General features: G+C 39.6%; 1 protein-coding gene across 2 annotated transcripts in view; it reads right to left on the bottom strand.

Annotated features, from left to right (window-relative positions):
* The window catches only part of DYNC1LI1 (dynein cytoplasmic 1 light intermediate chain 1), a 23,361-nt gene extending 7,895 nt beyond the window's left edge, over window positions 1-15,466 (bottom strand). Inside the window, exons 1-8 of one of the 2 annotated variants that reach the window (XM_072412368.1) lie at window positions 15,165-15,466; window positions 10,538-10,611; window positions 8,753-8,869; window positions 6,500-6,730; window positions 5,598-5,767; window positions 4,488-4,581; window positions 3,591-3,726; window positions 1,497-1,608 (exon numbers count right to left, since the gene is read on the bottom strand). In XM_072412368.1, coding sequence (XP_072268469.1) covers window positions 1,497-1,608; window positions 3,591-3,726; window positions 4,488-4,581; window positions 5,598-5,767; window positions 6,500-6,730; window positions 8,753-8,869; window positions 10,538-10,611; window positions 15,165-15,280 — 1,050 coding nt within the window. In that variant the 5' untranslated portion in view covers window positions 15,281-15,466. Of the gene's footprint in view, window positions 1-1,496; window positions 1,609-3,590; window positions 3,727-4,487; window positions 4,582-5,597; window positions 5,768-6,499; window positions 6,731-8,752; window positions 8,870-10,537; window positions 10,612-14,504; window positions 14,794-15,164 lie in introns of those variants that run through there. The other variant, XM_072412369.1, reaches the window with a different exon arrangement.
* Between the last annotated feature and the right edge of the window lie 5,014 nt (window positions 15,467-20,480).

Raw genomic sequence — 20,480 nt, 5'->3', positions numbered from 1 at the left:
ATATACTAACGGGGCAGGCATTACAAAGTTGTAACAAATAATTGGAAGAAGGTAGAACACTGAAACAATAAGAGGTTACTGGATACCCATGGCATAAACAACTGGGAGCACTAAATTTTCTTTGTTTTGCCACACCCCCTTTTTTACCACCCGGCTACAGCTTCCTACCACCCGGCTGAAAAAAATTTCTGGGGAGAACACTGGCTTCCAGACTTAAATCATAGCTTACAATATTAGGGCAATTTCTGACACCCTGGGTCCTATAACTGATCTGGAGTTTGAAGGTGTTGATCTATGAAAAATGCACAGCAAAGGGATCACTGGTGTCAATGACTACTTATCTGTGAGGCAGAAACTGCTCAAGGAACCCCTAGCAACCTCTAGAAGAAACCTAGCTAAGAAATCCTGCTTTAATAGCTTTTATGCTTGCAATTTTTCTTGGTCCCTCCAGTGTTCCCAAACTGGAAAACCAGCGAAGCCAACGATGGCCTGCAGCCCTTCCCCATAAAAATTTATCCGGCTGTCTGATAGCAATGGGTGGTAAGAAATGATTACACAAAAAAACATCCACATTGTCTGAGCTGACATTTTGATACAGCACGTAAACTAAACAGAATGCCCCTTTTTATGAGTGGGAGCCCTCTTTGGTCTCAAGGATGTATAGTCATGTCATATTAGAAATATTATAATAGAGAATCCTAGTACCATTACTTTGAGAATTTTACAGATAGCTATAAAGCTGCTGCTGAATTTGGCTACAATCATTTTTAAACAGTTTGCAGATACAAAATGCTGATGTGTCCTGAACACTTGCAGCTGTACTAGATGACAATAAAATCTATTAGAGCCAGTAATTCTGTAGGTCCTTACAGGAACTGAGGCAACAATTGGTAAATTAGAGCGACACAGACCTTTCATTGACTGCAGTGTATTTGTTCCCTGAAAACAATGCTGAGTAGAGGGATCCTGTAGCTGCTACAGACCTCTGCTACAAAGTCACACATGATTATGACCCCTGGAAAAAGACCAGGTTGGTGATAACAGACCAGTTCAGCTTGCAAACTGCCAGGAAGGAACCAAAGAAGAATACATCCCTGGACTCCAAGGACATCAGAAAGACCTGATAGCGGAATAAGTCCCATAACACTCCACCTCAAACAAAGGAATTTATGTTGAGTTGAGTTGCTCTTTAAACAAAACTAAAATATGGATAGCTATCTTATTGTGTTTTTGAGCCTTTGGGCATATTACCTTCTGTGTTTTAAACTAGAACATTTCATTTAAAATGATGCAACATGAATCAAATATTCCTAAATCTGTAGTGTATAAACTGTCCCAGAACTACTTACATACTTACAGAGGGTAGAGGATTTAACAGACATTTTAGGATTTCTTCTCTAAATCCTTTGTAAGCAAGTATGTTATGTGGTCATTAAAAGGCAGCAGTATATATGGCGATGGATTTCCAAGGAGAAAGTAATATAACATATAATTACCTTTCGCACAGGTGGTTTAGTAATTATATCCTCAAAAGCATCCTCTGGTTTTAGTGTTTGTAAGTTTTCATGCAAAATTCCTATTTTCTTCTCATTATCCCATCCTGCAGGACTGAAACAAAGGTGAACATTAACGGACACAATCATTCCTTAGTGATTAAAAATAAACTAACTCAACTTTTTACTCTTTCTTCAAGCTTAAAAATGATCATGCCTATTAGGAGCTATGTGTCTAAATTTGCCAATAAACTAAAATATTAAACATAATGCATTTGTTGTATGTGTTCACTTAGTAGTACATACATCTTAGAATGAATAAAGTGGTCTTTCACTATACAATGAACATTACAAAAAACACAGACATGTGACTTGTGCACTAATACATTTTATGTGAACACAGAGCGAGTTGCATACCATATGCAATTGTATTATGTATTTGTAATTGTATTATACTTTTGTGCTCATTTTGTGTTTGAGGGTATCTAACAGCGGTGTAACTCTTTCCCCTTAATGGGGTGCATCTACATCTTCTTGCATTGCTACACTGTAATGTCAACCACATCTGCAACCATTCCATGCCTCAGCTTAGTTGCATCACAAAGCCACAAATTGCTGTAGATAGGCACTCCTCTTGGGCCCTCCACTGATGAACCTATGGTGGACAGCAGTTCTGTTCATAGAGATGAAGGGACACTGGAATCTTAAAAGGTGGCAGTGGAGAAAATGACAGCATGGTTTATTTTATTTGGGGATCCCAGAGAATTTGGGGGAATTTGCAAGGTAAAAGGATATCTGGTTACACCACTACTAGCTAGCTCACTATAAAAACAGCAAAGTTAGTCTTTTATTACGTTAAAAACTTTTTTTGCGATTTATCACAAGAAATATAAATGGACTACCTGACCAAACCAGTGTGCATGCCATCTACAGCCGCGGTCACCAACCTTTTTGGTCCCGCGGACCACTAAAATTACCAGCTCCTGACCGCGCATGCGCAGGGAGCCAGTTGTCAACCAAAGGGGAGGAACCTCCCCAATAGTGATGGGAGAGTGGGCGAGTTGTGTCGTGAAACACAGCCCGCCCACTTCCCTGAGCCAGAGATGTGCATGGGGGACGTGGTCCGCGGCTCTAGCCGGTGCATCCCCCCGGCGGGTCCTTCTCCTGACCCCACTCGGGGGTGCACCAGCCAGAGCCCTGGACCACTGGTTGGCAACCCCTGATCTACAGGGTCCTTGCACCACACAGTTATTGATATATCAAAAGGAAACCATTGAACTGCACTGTGTACAGTTAGATTTAGGTAAATATAAGTTTCTGTATGTCCATTTTTAGACATGAACATTCTAAAGGGCTCCAAACCTTATTGTATATAAAGATGTCACATCTCAATTATTCAGATAATGCCATTTTTAAGGAACACAGAGACTCTCCCTCACCTGGCTCCTTCACAGATTTGTTTTTCTTCATACTTCTTGGCAGTAATACTGATTTTTGTCTTTTATTTTCATCCTATCCTATCCTCTGGGAATCCTGCTGCCGCTGCTATCCACTGCCCTTGGTCTATGTGTATAGCCATCCAATGCCCTAACATATCCATGTAAACTTCTTTTGGAATTTTTACTTCCCAAAGCAGACTGAGACTTTACTTGAAAAAGCAGACTGAGCTATGTGAAATGCATTGTATTCACAAATGTTGGGTCATTTAGGCTTCTTGCAGTGAATTGTCTCAGAATGACTACATGTTATTTTCTATTCTTAAAGGTTGTTGAAGGTTCTGTGCAAAATTTTACATGGATAATGCTTTCTATATTGGCCTTTTGTCTTTTAGTTTGAGATTATATATATATATATATATATATATATACACACACACACACACACANNTATATATATATATATATATATATATATATATATATATATATACACACACACACACACATTTTGGTTGGTATATGAATAAAGTGTTATATTTTGCTTTGATACACTAAAAGATGCTCCTTACAAATTTCAAAAAATTGAAAATAAAAAAAAAAAAAAAAAAAAAAAAAAACAATCCCCATAAATGTGATCAGTGCAACATGAAATACTTACATATATACTGCATCCTTCTCCACAACCACAGCCGGCATGTTGAAGGGAAATTCATATAACTGTTGAACAATATACTTATATACAATGTCAATATTTTTGTTCTCTTTGATTGATGTGTAAATTAGCGCTGCACCATCTTAAAGTAAATAATTAAGGAATATCAGATTATCATTAGGCATTAAATATTGAAGGAGGAGGATGGATTATTTTCACAAAATATAGAAGTGTGTAAATGAATTTGAAAATGCTAAATGGCCAAAGAAGCACAATATTTTGTTTTACTTGACAAATCCCACAAACCAAATAGACAATATGCCCAAGGCAGAGTTTCTATGTGTGTCGAGTACTGAAACAGAGCATACATAATCTAGTCTATGAATACTCTCTTAGCCGAGAGATCAGGAGAAGCAATGTAATCAAAGTTAATAGGATACAACAATGGGTAGGGAACACAATACATTTTATATGTATCAAAACACAAAGTACTTAAAATGTGCCGAAAAAGCAGATCCAATTCACACACCTTACTGGTGGCAACTGTATCTGGGAAAGTTTTTCCATAACAGAATTTAAAATTTTCCTTTAATGGAAAAGTTTAGAGGTAAAAAAAAATTCAATACTCCTACACATATTAAAACTACTCATGTGACGCCAGGTAAAATCATTCACTTACCATAAATTGTCAAACTAAATTTAGAGCAGGCAACCTGTCTATCATAGATGAGAACAGATCACTTGGAATATAAATACTGAATGTTATCACCAGTTAATTCCTTTGATGGAATCGAGTGGAATGAGAATTGCTTTGATTATTGGTCCCACTCATTGAAATGTACAGTATAAACAATAACTTGCCTATCTATGTATAACAACATTAATACCACATGCAAAGGATACACTGTAAACAAAACTTCCTGATGTAGGACTGAATAAAGTCAAAGTGCTCATCTGTATAATCATGTTCTTTTTCCAAAATACTGATGGCATCACACTGCAATACAAATATTAAAACAAATATTATTACACAGTATTTATATAGCGCCAACATATTACTTAGCGCTTTACAAAGTCCATAGTCATGTCACTAACTGTCCCTCAATGGGGCTCACAATCTAATGTCCCTACCTCAGTCATATGTCTAACACAGTCTAGGGTCAATTTTTTAGGGGGGAAGCCAATTACAGTTAACTGCATGTTTTTGGAATGTGGGAGCAAACCGAGGCAAACATGGGGAGAATATGCAAACTCCATGCTGATAGTGTCTGTACTGCAGATGGCCGATATTCGAACCTGGGACCTAGCGCTGCAAAGTCCAGAGTGCTATCCTCTGAGCCATTGTGCTCAGAGCAAAGTAACCTACATAGACAAAAATATAATAAATAAGGTGTTTTATACCTCTCCTTTCTTATAAAGCAATGTGTTAAAAAGCAATGTGTAAAAACTGTAAGCACTGTCTGTTTCTGCCTGGTCATGAAATAAACACTGTATACTGTGCAGGACAACCTGTATACAAACAGCCCAGGACATAAAAGCTACTGTGCAGACATGACATTGTCCAGGAAACAAAAGTATATGCTGGCCTGTGTCAAAGATAGAGCCAGCCATCTGGGGGAAAAATGAAGTAATAGTCTGCGGAATATTGTGATCTTAGAGCTTAATATTTGTGTGGTACATTTGACCTATCTGCTCTATGTCTTCTATCCACTAATACAGAACTTGTTACACAAGACAAGATAACTGTTTATGCCAAATTTTTGTCTGCCTCTTAAGCACACAAGTATGAATTTTCTGTCACGTCAGGAATCAACAGCAAGCAACAAGAGAAATCTTGGCATGTTTTTTTTTTTTTTTAGCATTTTCTCTTAGTGTGTGTGTGTGTATATCAATATAATAAACATTTGTAGGAGAAAAAGAAAACAGACTTTCTAAACATATTTACTAGTTAGTAATAGGCACAAATTCCAGGCAATGAGGAGAAACGTTTACTACACAATATAAGAAACTGACCTTTGTGCAAACTACTACTACAGGAATGCCAAGGTTATGTGTAAGGGTGTCTTCTCCCAAGGGCAAAATCACACTATCATCCCGATCCTCTTGTGACGATGTAGCCCTCCTCTGCGGGGAGGCAGGGATTTCCTCTCCAGGCTCTACATATTCTTGAAAATTTCTAACCACTGAACAAAAAAGAAAAAAAAGGAGTGAACAAAAATACCCAACTATGACATAAGTGGACTTATCAGTGTCCTAGCAGATCAAGACTTACAAGACATATGGTGATTGAATCTATTTCTAATATGGTGTAATTATTTTTAAAAATGTTCTTTTTTATCATTAGAGTGGTGCCCTGCAAGAGAATAGCAGTTCTTACCTTTTCACTGGCCTGTGTCTCCTACCTCTCTTCCATTCCCAGTGCCGAGTCCTTCATCAGTGTCTTCAGCATTCAACAAATCCATGAGTGTCTGCTGCACAAATCCACCACTGATGGAAGGTAGGATATACAGGGCACTAAAAAGGCAAGTATAAGGGCTCTTTTCTTGCAGGACACATGTAATTTCATTTTTTTTCCCCACACAAAATAACTTGAAAAAGCAGTTGCTGAGCTCTAGTCATGGGACCTTGGAAGAAGAACATCATTAGTGTGCTGCTATCAGAAGGCATAATTTGCCTAGACTGCCGCCCCAATGTTCACTGACTAACACTAAACCTTTGTAACCAGTCACAAGAGGATGTGTGATTTTACCAGTACAGAGCTGATTTGTGTGAGATGGCATGAGCACAGAGCTCAGAAAAATAAGGCAACTGGTACCATCCTCAGGATTTAAATAAATGAAATAGGAGAGAAAATTTAGGTTGACCATGGATGATGCCTGGGAGGAAAAAAAAAAAAAAAAAAAGGATGTACTTACTCTTCTCTTCCATCTCTCTCAATTCTTCAGGTGGGATTTTAAGTTTATCCATGTGTTCACGGACAACACTGGCCCACTTATGGAGTGAATCCAAGGCCAACCAAGGTCGTGACATATCCACCACCAACATAACTAAGGTGTCCTTAACACTCCCAACATCCATGGCAAACTTCAGCAGGCCTTTATGATAAAGATCACCATCCAAAATCCACACGTTACATCTGGTTTGATCTAAAATAACAGAATTTTATTAACTACTTGAACACAGTGCAATATACCAAATGACATCTAGAATGAAAACTGTAGACAATACAATAATGATGCATTGTGAAATTAAAAAGGTTTAACCCCCCTAGCGTTCTAATTCTGTCATTTTTTGATGCAAAAAGTGATCCTATTTTTTTTGCGTAGAAATTTTTGTTTATACCCTCAAAGTTACCCCGAGTGTGACTCGGGATTACCGCTTTTTGCAATTTTTTCCACCCCGAGTCACACTCGGGAATACCGCTAGGGAGGTTAATTAAGTGTATGATAAAACAAAAAGGATAATGCAAGCAAAAAAATAGAAAGCACTTAAGCTTCAAGGAGTAGTCATCCCCAGACAATATGTAAAAAGCGGTTGTTGATCCTGCCATTTTCACAGTGTAAATGTGACTTTCTATTTCTCTGTGACAACACTGTATGCCAGCTACTGAAATTAGGAGAATTTTGCCACAGCTTCCAGAGTGTTAACCTAAAGAGGCTGATGTCACCAGAATGGGACACAGCCTCTTCCTCCAGAGTTACAGCATTGTCAACCAAGAGGAAGATGATTGCTTTGTCTAACTGCTGAATGACAGTAGTCGAAGAGCCACAAAAGGCGATGGGATTTGTAGTCCTCTGCACCTTCAAAAATAGGCAGAAGTGTTGCTTTAGATTTCCAACCACAGTCTCCCCATTGCCAAAAGAGACCAAAATAAGATTCCAGTGTTCTGGTAACCACTAGTCAAGGGATTAAATAAAAAACATTACTGCAGATTTTTGTTTTTACATTTACATGTTTTAGAGATTTCGACATTACTTGGGTAGGTATAGTATTTGTAACTGCAAAAAATAGACCTTCTGGTGACATCAGAAGGGTTTACTTATTATAGAATGCTTCAGATATAAATTGCAGAAGTCCCTGCAAGTTTCAGCTGTCATACCTCGAATAAGTTGGCAGCAAAGATTGTACCATCTGGGAAAGCAAAATCATTTTCTTCCCCTTCAGCGTGTTGGAAAATCATGATTCATTTTTCCAAGCAGTCAGGACATTTGCTGTGAAGCATTGATGTCACAGACTTTATTTCCACCAAGGATGCCTATCTGTACAGAGATTATATTAGAAGGGTTTATTTAGATGATTTGTCTTTTACAGTTAAAACTCAAGCCAAATTTATTGGAGCCTTCCTGTGACACCAGCAAAAGTAATGGAAGTTTGTCAAGGAGACAAAAAGACCCCACAATGCTTCTTCCTATTTTACAATGTCACCCAACATGGGGTAAGTCAGGATATATTAGAAGAAAGAAAATATTCTGTCTTAGAAATTGATGGGGGAGGGCAGTAAAAAGGGGAAAGCAATATTGACTAAATATAAAGGCTAAATTGTGATGGTTAGTTGACAATGTCCTAGCAAACATGGTGCAAGGTTTGACAACTGGTTAACCGCAGTGCCTGAGGCTCACTGATGCACATGACAACTAGCCGGTGTGGCCCAATCCCTTGAGCTATAGTAGCACAAAACACACCAGAACACACAGTGCATTGCAGCATGCCCAAACTGATCCCTGTCCATCACCTAAAGCTCCCATATTGTGCACATTAGCATCAGAAATGGACCATTAAGCAATTAAAGAAGAATAATGTGGGTGACTCGGTATTAGTGGGTTGCTTATGGAGAGAATAGCTAACAGCAGGGTTTACTATGGGAAAAATAGTAGGCCAGCATGGGGAGTGCCATTCAAAGCACCTGCTGCTAAATTCTTGGTGCCAGATACATTGGGACACCATCAGTGTTGTGAGGCCCAGGCCTAGACAAGACAAAGCTGTTTTGGCAGCACAAAAGGGGTCTACCCAATACTAGGTAGATGTCTTTTATGTTTTGCCTTATCAGTGGATAATAAATATTACAATTAATTTCACTAGGATGATTTCTTGAACAGTAAAATGTTTTGTGCTCAGTTACTGTACAGCCAACATTTTTTTATGCATTAAACATCATTGATTATACTTGCCATCTCTGTCTTCATCATGGACGTTAATGTAAAGATACTCCATTCCTCTTCCTTTCTTGTACTCTTCTATTCCCTGCAGCTTTCCTATTAAACTTGTCTTTCCAGCTCCATCCTCACCTGTAACCAATTGATGTTGACAAAAAAAAAAGTGAATCAATTGAATGAAATGAACTGAAGGCTTTTTTTGCTTAAAAGATCAATATTGTTACTCATTAAACACACGCATTATAAAACCCTGTGGTATAGGTACAGTAACTGTTCCCAGGGTACTTTTCAGTGTAACGGTACATACTGACTAATCTGTCTCCAGAAAAGGCCTTGAGCCAGACACAGAATCGTTTCTAGCCATTGTTGTGCAGGTTTACCAGTGAATAAAAAGTATTTTAGAGTAACGTAAAGCATTTCCAGGCTCAAATATATTGACAGAGCTGGCACATAAGGGGACCTATGATAAAAACTCGCGACTTAGTTCTGATATCAATCAACACCAGAGCTTTAACAAGTATAAATGCTGCACCAAGCAGATAGTGAGGGGACATGGATTGATAACTATACACATCTGGGGAGGAGGGGGGAGTAAATGCAACCTTTTTTTTCCTTTATGAAAGATCAGTAAAAAGGAGATTAGGATCTGAAACTCTGAAAGCAGACAGTTATCCATTAAATTTAATACAGTGTCATCATTGACGAGCACTGTATATGACAGGAGTATGGGGTGTTTGTGTGGGATAGTAATTTTCTTTTGAAGCAAAAAAACCAATCAAGGACTTATTATAACCATTCCCAGCTCTATCAGAAAAAAAAAACAAACCTTCACATGGATATCAGTTGCTAAAATCACTACCCAAGCTTGGAAAGCTCGGACTATGGAAGAATAAATTTAACCAGTAAAAATAATTTTTTAGCGTATTATTATATATATATATATATATATATATATATGTACAGTTTTCTCTATAGCGCCGTCATAATATACAGCGCTGTACAAAGTCCATTATCATGTTACTAGCTGTCCCTCAAAGGGGCTCACAATCTAATGTCCCTACCATAGTCATTTATTTAATACAGTCTAAGGACAATTTTGGGGGGAAGCCAATTACCCTAACTGAATGTTTTTGTGTGGGAGGAAACCGGAGTACCCAGAGGAAACTCACGCAAACACAGGAAGAACATACAAACTCCATGCAGATATTGTCCTGGCTGAAATTCAAACCTGAGATCCAGTGCTGCAAAAGCCAGAGTGCTAACCCCTGAGCCATCGTGCTGCCCTATGTGAAGAATCTGAGGGTAACCTAAAAGAATATCAGTCTACTTTTGACCAGCCCCAGGCCTAAGCAAAACAGCAGTCAAATCATGACATGTGATTCACTAAAAATCAGATGATTAACCGTACAAATCACAAAAGTTCCCTGGATTGGCTTCAAGTAAACAGAGATTATGAAAAAAATTTGTAATGTAATGAGAATAATACAAAAGGCCACCACAGATATTCCCTATCCTAAAGCAAGCTGCACAGCTGTCTGTAGCTTCAACACATCCTGTGTCATTGACCACGAACAAGTACGCAGCAAATCTTTCCAACTCCTTACCAGCGATACTTGCTCTACATCAACATGAATTCAATAGATCAATAAGACACAGAGGGAACTAGCACTGTCACAAGTATGCTCAGAAATAAAAGCCTCTCAGCTAACGGTTGCATTTCTAAATTCATAATGAACAAAAGCAACCCATCATTACCTGAGGCAAACATAATTCAAAAGCAACAAAATTGTTTTTACATACCAAGCACCAGCACGTTCTTTCCAGGGGGTAACTTAGAACGAGACCGAGTGGAAACTTCACTTAATATTGAGGACCTATATGAAAACAAAGAGGTATAGGCATGGTTATACACAACTTATTTACTTTTGATTGATATTTACCAACACATTCAATCTTTCCACAGCTCATCGAACACCTCAAAGATCAGTCTCTTACAACTGGATCCCTGCTGAAAGGGAAACCTGCCAATGTATACCATTCTTTAGCTAATCCTTATTCAGGAAATATCCAAGTCCATACTTCCTCACCTGATATGCTAGCCTGAAGAAATTCTACAATCCATTGTATAGTTTTAGATCACTTATCCATATTTTCCCAATAGCAGGTACACTGATCAATAAAGCAAGAATGAAAAAACAATAAGCTGTATAAACTAATGCAGCAAGATGATAAAGCAGAAACCCTCCACAACAGTTGACACAGACAACAATAAATACTTGATGAAAGGTCAAACTCCCTGGTGCCCAAGCTGCATTATTTTGGCACATGTGAAGCCCCTACAGATGTTGGTCTGATTTAGCTAAGTATTAGTTAGTCTTGCTTCTAGCTGGTAAAAGGTTTGTCCTATTTCTTATTCTTCTTATTTCACGTTATCATATTTTCCTCTGGGCTGTCCATTCCTTTCTATATTTAGGATTTGTTTCTGTATAATAGAACATATTGTGTAAATTATGAAGTTTCACATAAGCCATTTTAAGAGGGTTGTAGAGAGTACAGATGTGGAAGTATTGGCTTGTAGCAGTCTCATATAATGCGTCTCCAGTCTATGAACACCTCCCCATGTCTCCAATCCCCAACAACTATTACCGTACAGACATATTCCCATCTCCTGTCTGACATCTGACTTAAGTAACACAACAACAAATTATCTGTGGCACTTTGCCAACCTCAGGTGCTACAAGTGAGAACCCCCTATATCAAGCTAGTTGGCCACCACTGATTTAACCTTTCACCAAAATACCCCAAGTTAAACGTTTACATACCTTTAAGATAATACAGCACTGACATAATGTACAGGCATCCTACAAATCTATCTAGCTCAGAAAAGCAAGTGCATTACTGCAATCAGAACCAGACTGTTGGAAGCTGCAGATATTTGTCTGCCCAACATTTGTCTAAATTCAACATTTTTACTCCTTGTTAAATGTTGGCTAGGAATTTATATGTCATTTCAGTTCTATTTAAAAAGTAAATGCAAGGTCTGTTATTTAAAAAGTATCACAGAAATGTGTTAGCTCCGCTGAAAAACGTTCTATTTACATTGACATGCCAGCATTGCTTCACCTTGCCGGTGTTATGGAGAGATATTTTTACACCAAGTTACATATGAGTATTCAGAGTATTTCAGGTGGAAAACTGCAAAATCTCCACAGGACACTCAGTTGATTAGAAAAGGTCAGCAGACATGTAAGCAGTTACCTGCAGCAAACCTAACCTCACCCCAATGTATTCTTCCTTTAATGTTTATTGGGTGGTATAAAGTTTCAATTGGAATTTTATTTTTCCCTCTTACCCATTTGGAGAGATGTTCTCCCATTTCCTGTCCCTGCGAAACCTAGACAATAAAGATCAAATTCTTCCCCAAAATGTGTGGGCAACAATGAATTCCTTAAAACATTTGAGTTTTATCCAAAAAAAAAAAAAAAATAATAACTTCTTTCTCAATGTAGGAAAAAGTGATATAAATGTAAAGCTACCAACAGATATAAAAGTACAGCTGCCTGCCATATATATATATATGACATTACCAGGTGATAGTCAGATCATTGATGGGTGTCTATGGGCACACTAGAACACAATAAAATAATGAAGTGCTTTTGTACAATCATTCCAATTATTATCAAATGTAGAAAATATAAATTTAAGTTAAAAATCCTACAGGAGTACAGTGACCGTACAGAACTGACTGACCATTATACCAATTACTGTGAAAACAAACTGTTTTTATTAGCTGCTCACATGCTCTTCTCTGGCAGGTAAGACCAAAACGTTCACTTGAAACCATATACCCACCGAAAGATCAAGAACAGCTACCTAATAACTAGAGCCGACACCATACATGTCTAGTAAATACGGGTGATCTGTCTGCTTGGCACCCAGTGCAGACAAGAAAAGTTAAATATTAACCTCACAGTCATTTAGATGAGATCATGCTGTAACTGTATTGTTTACCCTATATTAACAATATTGGAGAGTCTGAAAAAAGTTACACAGTCCAATTTTCTTGAATACAGGAAAAGAAAAAATATCTACAATTAAGGATTTCCTATACTTCCTATTCTAGTCTTAAGAGTTCTCCAGTGCAATTCTACTAAGAAGGGCACAAATTTAAAACCTGACAGGGGGTCTTATTGCTTCCCTATGCTATCCAAAACTAGAAATCATCTTTGACCTATGCATATAAGATTGCTATATTCTAATACTCACTACACAACTATAATTACTTACTACAGAAGAAGCAGGAAGAGTCTATGGCAGTTTTTTGAGACTGGGCAGTGTTTTGTGACCATGTTAACTTGAGGAATCCCCTTGAAATATCTTTCAGGTCTTCAGAGTATCCCTTCTATAGTAAATATATCCACAGCTCACAGTATATTAGTATGGCGGTCAGTAGGAAAAATGTCTCTTACATTGCCAGACAGTGGGAAGAATGTCACCCTAACAGATAGCCAAAAAGATCATTGGTGTCACTTAAACTGACCTGAAGGAAACACATTGCTCATTGCTCAAGGAACCCCTAGCAAACTCTGCAGGAGCCCAGGTTGAGAAACACTGGTCAATGGCTATTGTCAGACAAGAGAACCTGTCATCTGTCAACAGCTTCATGACAGCTTAGTGTATGGTCTTGGAATACAATCAAGAGGCTGAAGACTCTGAATTCTGGGAAAAGATAAAGGTGACTTTACAGATTAAGAAGAGAAGAGGACCTGGAACAGAGCGAGCACCAGCAAGTGCAAATAAAAAAACTGTGATCAGGCACGTAAGGGTATTTATTTTGGATTGACATGTCAGCCTGTCCCTAAAGAACCTGCATGTTTTATTTTATTTTGGAATGTTTAGTTCTGCTTTAGTTTTCCATAGGCAAAGCTAAACATGTCAAAAAGAATAAAGGTCAATTTTAGCTTGAGACAAATTATGTTACAGCTAAACCCAGGATCTCAGCATTTGTTTTCTTTTCCAGGCAAAGTGTATTGAATAATAAGTACAAAAAAAGTTCTCATTGATCCTGCCAGTGTCTTTAAAATGTGCCGTGAACTGCCCTCCCTGGGTTATCTGCCCTTAAAACCATCTTCTTTAAACTACAAAACAATGGAGATTAGGTGAGAGTATAGTGTTCTGTAGTCCTAAAACATTTCCTGTCAGGGTGACAATGTTTATCATACAGCAATGCCACTGCATGACAGGAAGTGTGTCACAGAGGATCAAGTAAAAATAAAGGGAGAAAAAAAATCTAATTCATCCCTTACATCCAAGGACCAGAAAGCTGCAACATATTATATTTCTGGGTTTAGGTTAGGTAAACTTTACAGTGTAACTGAACTCTAAAATTATAAATTACAGCCCGACATCCTTTATTGAAGAAGGGACATGAGATCTGCAATAAAACAAACATACCTGCCCAATTGCATTTAAAATACATTCACCTGTCTCCCTTCCATCGTAGGCACCGCCATCTTTTTTTCTTCTCTTCTTGCTGGTTTCGATCTTCGGCTATCCTGATTGGACGGGCTGGGATGATGTAACTTCTATGGCATGCACATGGAAGCTCATTCTGTCCCAGCAGCCCCAGAGAATGCCAGGGTACCATTGTTATTTTAGCAGAAGCGATCAGGCAGGTATGTTTTGCTGCAGAACAGATATCACCTCTCTGGATCTGTAATACTGTGTTTGATTGCTTTCAACTTGAATATTTGCCATTATCACTCACCTTGGAACCAGACACTGGCCAGGGTTCCATAACCTGTGTGACACGATCCATGGGATTCCGCCATGATTACAGGGGGTCTGGCTGCTGCCTTAACACACCAGTTACTGTTTATGAATGAGGCAGTTTGTGCTCTTACATTTTTAAAATTCCTTCCATCTGCTATTGTTATACCACAACCACCTGTGATTTGCTGCAGAGGAAGGAGCTCCCCAGTCCTGCACAGATACAGTGTACAGAATGATGGCTGGGCCCCTGCACCGCTCACACAGGAAGCCCCGCCCATCTGTCACTGGGTACACAGGGCCTGCACCTTCCACAAGCCTGGACCATATGACAGCTAATGCGCGTCCCCGACTCTTCCAGACACCTGACCACGCCCACAAACAGGTAACGCGCGTCCCCGTCCCGTCAGATGAAGCTCCGACACAGACCGGCCGGCTACTTAACCCCTCCACTGCCGGCAAGCTGCGGCTCCTGCTCAGCAATGAGAATAGCAGCTCGCCACGTACATGACGGGTTAAGCAGAGCCACCCCTCCCTCACTAAACATGTCACACCGGCTATGCATAGCGGTCTCCGGCCGGCTAATGAATGAATAGCGGCCGCCCGCCTCCATGTCTGCCATTCACCGAGCACTCTATTACACAATGCAGCTACTGACCAGAGGTTCTGTCCATCCTCATCCTCACTGGCCGCCGCCCCGTTGTGGCTGTTCCCATAGCCAGCATTGAAGCTGGAGGATGGAGACGAGTAAGAGGCGGCTCTCCCCGCTGCCATCCTAGCGCTGCTTTCCTATGACAGCTGTGTGTGTGGTTATTAGAATACCGCGTCTGCGGAACACCCCCCTCCACGTTTTGGTCCCGGCCACCCTTCCGCTGAATAGATAAGGCGCGGTCCCCGGGAAGAAGAACCAGGAGCCCTATGGAGGGGAGGAGGCAGGCGCGAGACAGGAGCAGTGGGCGGGGCTGGGACGCGAGGCATGGCGGAGGTGACGTCGTGGCGGCGATGTGACTCCGCCCACTCAGTGTGCCTGCTGGATGCTGAATCACTGGAGTCCATAGTGTGACTAGGAGGGGTGTGATCAGGGTGTCATAGCCAATGATCGCCCTTTAATAAAGAGAACCTGTCGTTACACTATGGCCGCATGGTTTTTAGTTCCTCTGCTGTTTCTGTGCCAGCCAAAATATATCTAGCCAGCCTATTTTCCAAACTAGGTGCATGCCCAGCCCCTTGCAGTGTAACAGTGATCATAAGTCATGTTTTTATTGTTATTATTAATAAACAGGATTTATATAGCGCCAACATATTACGCAGCGCTGTACAACAAAAAGGGGTTGCTAATGACAAACAGACACAGAAGGAGGAGAGGACCCTGCCCAGAAGAGCTTACAATCTGGGGGGTAGGGGTATTAACACACAATAGCAGGGGAGATATTGCAATAACTGTTGATTCTGAGCTGCTTTGTTCCTTATGCAAGTCTGTGATAAAAAAAAGCATCAGAATCAGTTCAGAAGGAGGTCAAATGCAGGTCCACTGCACCTGCAATGAATTTTGAATGATATATGAAGTATCTACTACTAACCATGTTGCATTTGTCCATCAAAGTCTGCCAGCACTGGCCCTAAATGAGGCATAAATGGAAAAGCTGTCAAGCCACACACGCGTTTCGCATCTTTGCAAAAATGTTTACTGGAAATCACCACTTGTAATAATTTCCAGTAATGAAAGAGAGCAGTACAGACAATGCTGTTCATTTTATGAAAAGGGGGGTAAGAGTTAGAGGGGTTCCTCTGAACCCTCCCCAGAGGACACCACAGTGATCATAGCCTTTCAGTCATCAGAAGGGCGGATCGCCGAGTGAGGTTGGAGACAGCTGTGCAGAAGTTGGATTTTTGCCTGGGATGATCATAAATGTTCGGGTGTGGTAAAAACTTTGTGTCTATACAGTAGCATAGTATATAGATATAGAGTAGAATAGAGTCTATCTGACTAAGTGCTGTATAGTGTGAAATGCGTAGACAGTGATCAGCTCTGTCATTTCTACCACTTTGCAATGCAATCAAAGAATGCAACGTACAGTGGCTGTGCCGTCACACAAAATCTATGGACCACCCATAGCCAGCTGATTACCTAGAGAGGTGCCATCATGAGAAAATGACTTTGTTCATTGCCAGGCACGTCAGCGTATGGCATTCAATCCTAAATCAATGGGTACTCTTGCTGGCCTATAATGTTATACATTTATGGGAACAGGGGATCTAACCCTTCCCCACTCTATAAAAAAAACTAAATCAATGCTAGAGATATTCTTGTGGTAAAGGTTTACACTAGAGTCACAAACCATTCTTCTGCCTAGTGAACTGTAATGGGAATCATACAATAGATTTATATTGTTATGTTCACACTTGTGCTAACTCCCAGCAGTTGGCTGCAGGTTAGAATGGCTCTCTGATCACCTTAAAAAAAGTTCCTATTAGCTGGTAGTTGTTAGGGGATGGCACTGCCATCTATTACCAACCAATGGGCATGCCATCTGTTATATAATAGACACCTGGCTCCTCGCCAGTTACTAAGTACACAGAATTTCAATAGGCAGGAAATGTATTTAATGTTCATACAAGTGGCATTCCGATGGGTTGGTGGTTTGTACGGCCAGTGCCATCACTGACAACTACTAGCTAATGGAAATCATGCCCACCACTTACATTAATAATGTACGCGGCGAGAACCATTGCCATTGGCAACTGGTCTCAAGGGGACTTAAATGTAAACTGACATTTCAGCTGATTAGAGCACCGTCCTGACCTGCAGCCAACCAGCTGTTGTTTGTTAACGTCAGTCTGAATTCTCTAAAGGAAATCTTAAGTATAATTTCCACAAATGTTTTATTGATTCCATTAAAGGTCATAATGCTTATTACCATTCACCAGGCATTGTCCTGGGATAGTATATGCTGTGAAAACACCTAGCTATGATGCTCGGACATGATATGCATCTCTTGGCCACATCAATTTTATAGTTATTTAAAGTGGGGAAGGATTGGAGAGAGTTAATGGTACAAGTGTTTGGGGGATAGCTGTTAGAAGGGCAATTTCCCTCACTTTAGCAGATTTTTATTTCTTTTTGTCTGGGACAAGAAGTTTGAAGATACATTTTCTAAATAGCACACAAACAGCACACATAAAAAAGTTATTTTTTACATGTAGACATTTTAGTATCTGTAAAGCCTCTATTCAGGAGTTATAGTACATAATGTGGAGGTAGCATGGCATTTTCCAGCTCACGCTGCCAATATATATAACTGAAGGTAGTCCAGAAAGTTCAGCCTGACCTTGCCGAAAATTGCATCAGCATAGGACTTGTCTTTCTCTTTTTGCTCGGTGGTCCCTAAGAACAATTGTTATAAAATTTATATGAAACAGTATTTATATATCGCCAACATATTGCGCAGCGCTGTACATTTAAAAAGCGTTGCAAATGACATACAGATACAGACAGTGACACAGAAGGAGGAGAGGACCCTGCCCAGAAGAGCTTACAATCTAAAAGGTGAGGGAAGTATCACACAATATGACCATAGACAATGTTTTATGTTATTCATAAGGCAGCGCCATAATGCACTGGCCATAGTAAGAAGAAGGTTAATTAGTGGAGACTTTGTGGATTCAGTAGCATTAGTCTGCCTATTCTGCATTTTTCATATTAAACTATACAGTATATATTTGTTTTAATTATGTATTACACTATATGGGTTTCTGCTGCTTCTTTTCATTTTGGAATTATCTGAAATTTTTTTTTTAAATCTAAGGAGAGCATTTTCTACCCCCTACTGTGACATTTCATCATTCTCACTATTTTGATTTATACAAATGTTGCTCAAATGTCCCTTTTGCCACATTATTAGTGACTTCCTTTATCAGCAGCTATTTCATCACCATTCTAATCCTCCATCATGTTCTGCTCTTTGTACCCCTGTGCAGGACCTGCCAATAAAACAAATCAGATAGTGAACACTGTACACTGTATATAAACACATACACATATATGCAAAAAAACAACATCACCCTATAAATACCAAAATACAAATAGCCATGTAATGGCCTATTTACAGGATGAGCAACCTCACTATGCTAAAACACATTGGGTCTGAGTTATTAAAGCTCTCCGAGGCTGGAGAGGATACACTTTCATCAGATGATCCAGCAAACTTGAAATGGATCAGGTCAAAGATTTAAAAAATTTGCTAGCAAAAAGCATATTACTTTAAGAAATCCATTCCAGGTTCATTGGATCTCCAAGCTTTACTGATAAAAGTGTATCCTCTCCAGCCTTGGAGAGCTTTAATAAATCAGGCCCATTGAGTAAGACATGTCAAGGTGCCAGCACAGGCTTGTGGCTGTTCCTTCTTTATGCACCATGCATGTAGGTACTTGGAACCAGAGAAATTGCATTTCTGCAGTACTCGAACTGACAGTTGCTTTGTGTATTGCCATACCATACCTGGTGAAATGGAGGAATTGGGAATTCCAAGCTATAACTCAACTGAATGGCAACTATTCATCGATAGCTCAAACCAGAGCATAAAGTGTGTCCTCCTTCACAATGGCAATATATTTGGGTCAGTCCCAATCGGCCATTCAGTTTCTCTTTGTGAAGAATATGCAGACATAAAGAGAGTCATTGATTTGTTGCAATATCACTAACACAATTGGGTCATCTGTGTTGACCTTTAAAATGGTATGCTTCCTTCTTGGTCAGCAATGCAGATACACCAAGTATCCCTGTTATCTGTGCATGTGGGACAGCAGAGCTCGTGAGAGGCATTGGGTGGAAAGGAATTGGCCCCCAAGATCTGCCCTAAAACCAGGTGATCCAAACATTCTACATGAGCCACTTATTAGAAAGAATATTATATTCCTGCCTCTGCACATGAAACTGGGTCTGATGAAGCAATTCGTTAAAGCTTTGCCAACGGAAGGAGACTGTTTCAAGTACCGCATTTTGGAGTTTCCTACCCTGTCGTTTGAAAAAATAAAGGCCGGCGTGTTTGATTGTCCACAGATTCAGCAGCTCATCAAAGATGAACATTTCATCAGGACAATGTCAGAAGTCCAATAGAATGCTTGATTATCATTCAAAGCCATTGTCAAGGACTTTCTTGAAAACACACGAGCAAAAAATTACACAAAAATTGTCCAGAAACTCTTGGAGAGCTACAAAATGCTTGGTTGCAATATGAGCATCAAGGTGCATTTTCTGCATTGCCATCTTTCTAACTTCCCGGAAAACCTTGGTGCAGTCAGTGATGAGCAAGGTGAACAATTCCACCAAGATTTGAAGGCCATGGAAGTACGGTATCAGGGTAGATCGGATGTACATTTGATGGCTGACTATTGTAGGAGCATCCGGGGGGGTTTGCCCTAACACTGAACACTCCAGGAAAAGCTATAACCACCAAAAAAAAAAAACAAAAAAACAAAGAACATCAGGAGTTAAAATTTGACAATTCTTAACAAAAAAAAAAAAAATTCCCCTACTGCTGGTGGCTTTTTGTTTTTTAGGTACACACTAAACAGTACATGTCTCTATATGTGACACTACACTGCATATAGACCCAGGCACCAGAGGCAATGTAACATCATCAGTGACCATTCAATGGCCATAATGGCACACAATTACTTATGACAAATGTCCACCCACATCAACAAACTTTTAGTTCTGCCTTAACCCAACTTTTAATGGTAGTATTACCATGGTCCCATAATTGCTACTACTTAAGCAGTGATCTCCCCAAGCTGTAAAGAGAATTGGCGTTCCTGGAGCAATCTGTTACTCCATATTTTCAATAGTGGCGGCTTTTACCTGCCTAAAAAGCATTACACCCAGGCATATGTCACACAATCAAACTAGAAGACAGGGCAGAAATAGGCTTTGCTGGTTCCTAGGTATCCTTCATTTGGACCAATTTATCACCTT

Source organism: Pyxicephalus adspersus, chromosome 5, assembly GCF_032062135.1.
Source record: "Pyxicephalus adspersus chromosome 5, UCB_Pads_2.0, whole genome shotgun sequence".
Classification (NCBI taxonomy): domain Eukaryota; kingdom Metazoa; phylum Chordata; class Amphibia; order Anura; family Pyxicephalidae; genus Pyxicephalus; species Pyxicephalus adspersus.
The sequence above is the reverse complement of the archived record's forward strand: the minus strand, read 5'-3'. Positions and strand labels throughout refer to the sequence as shown.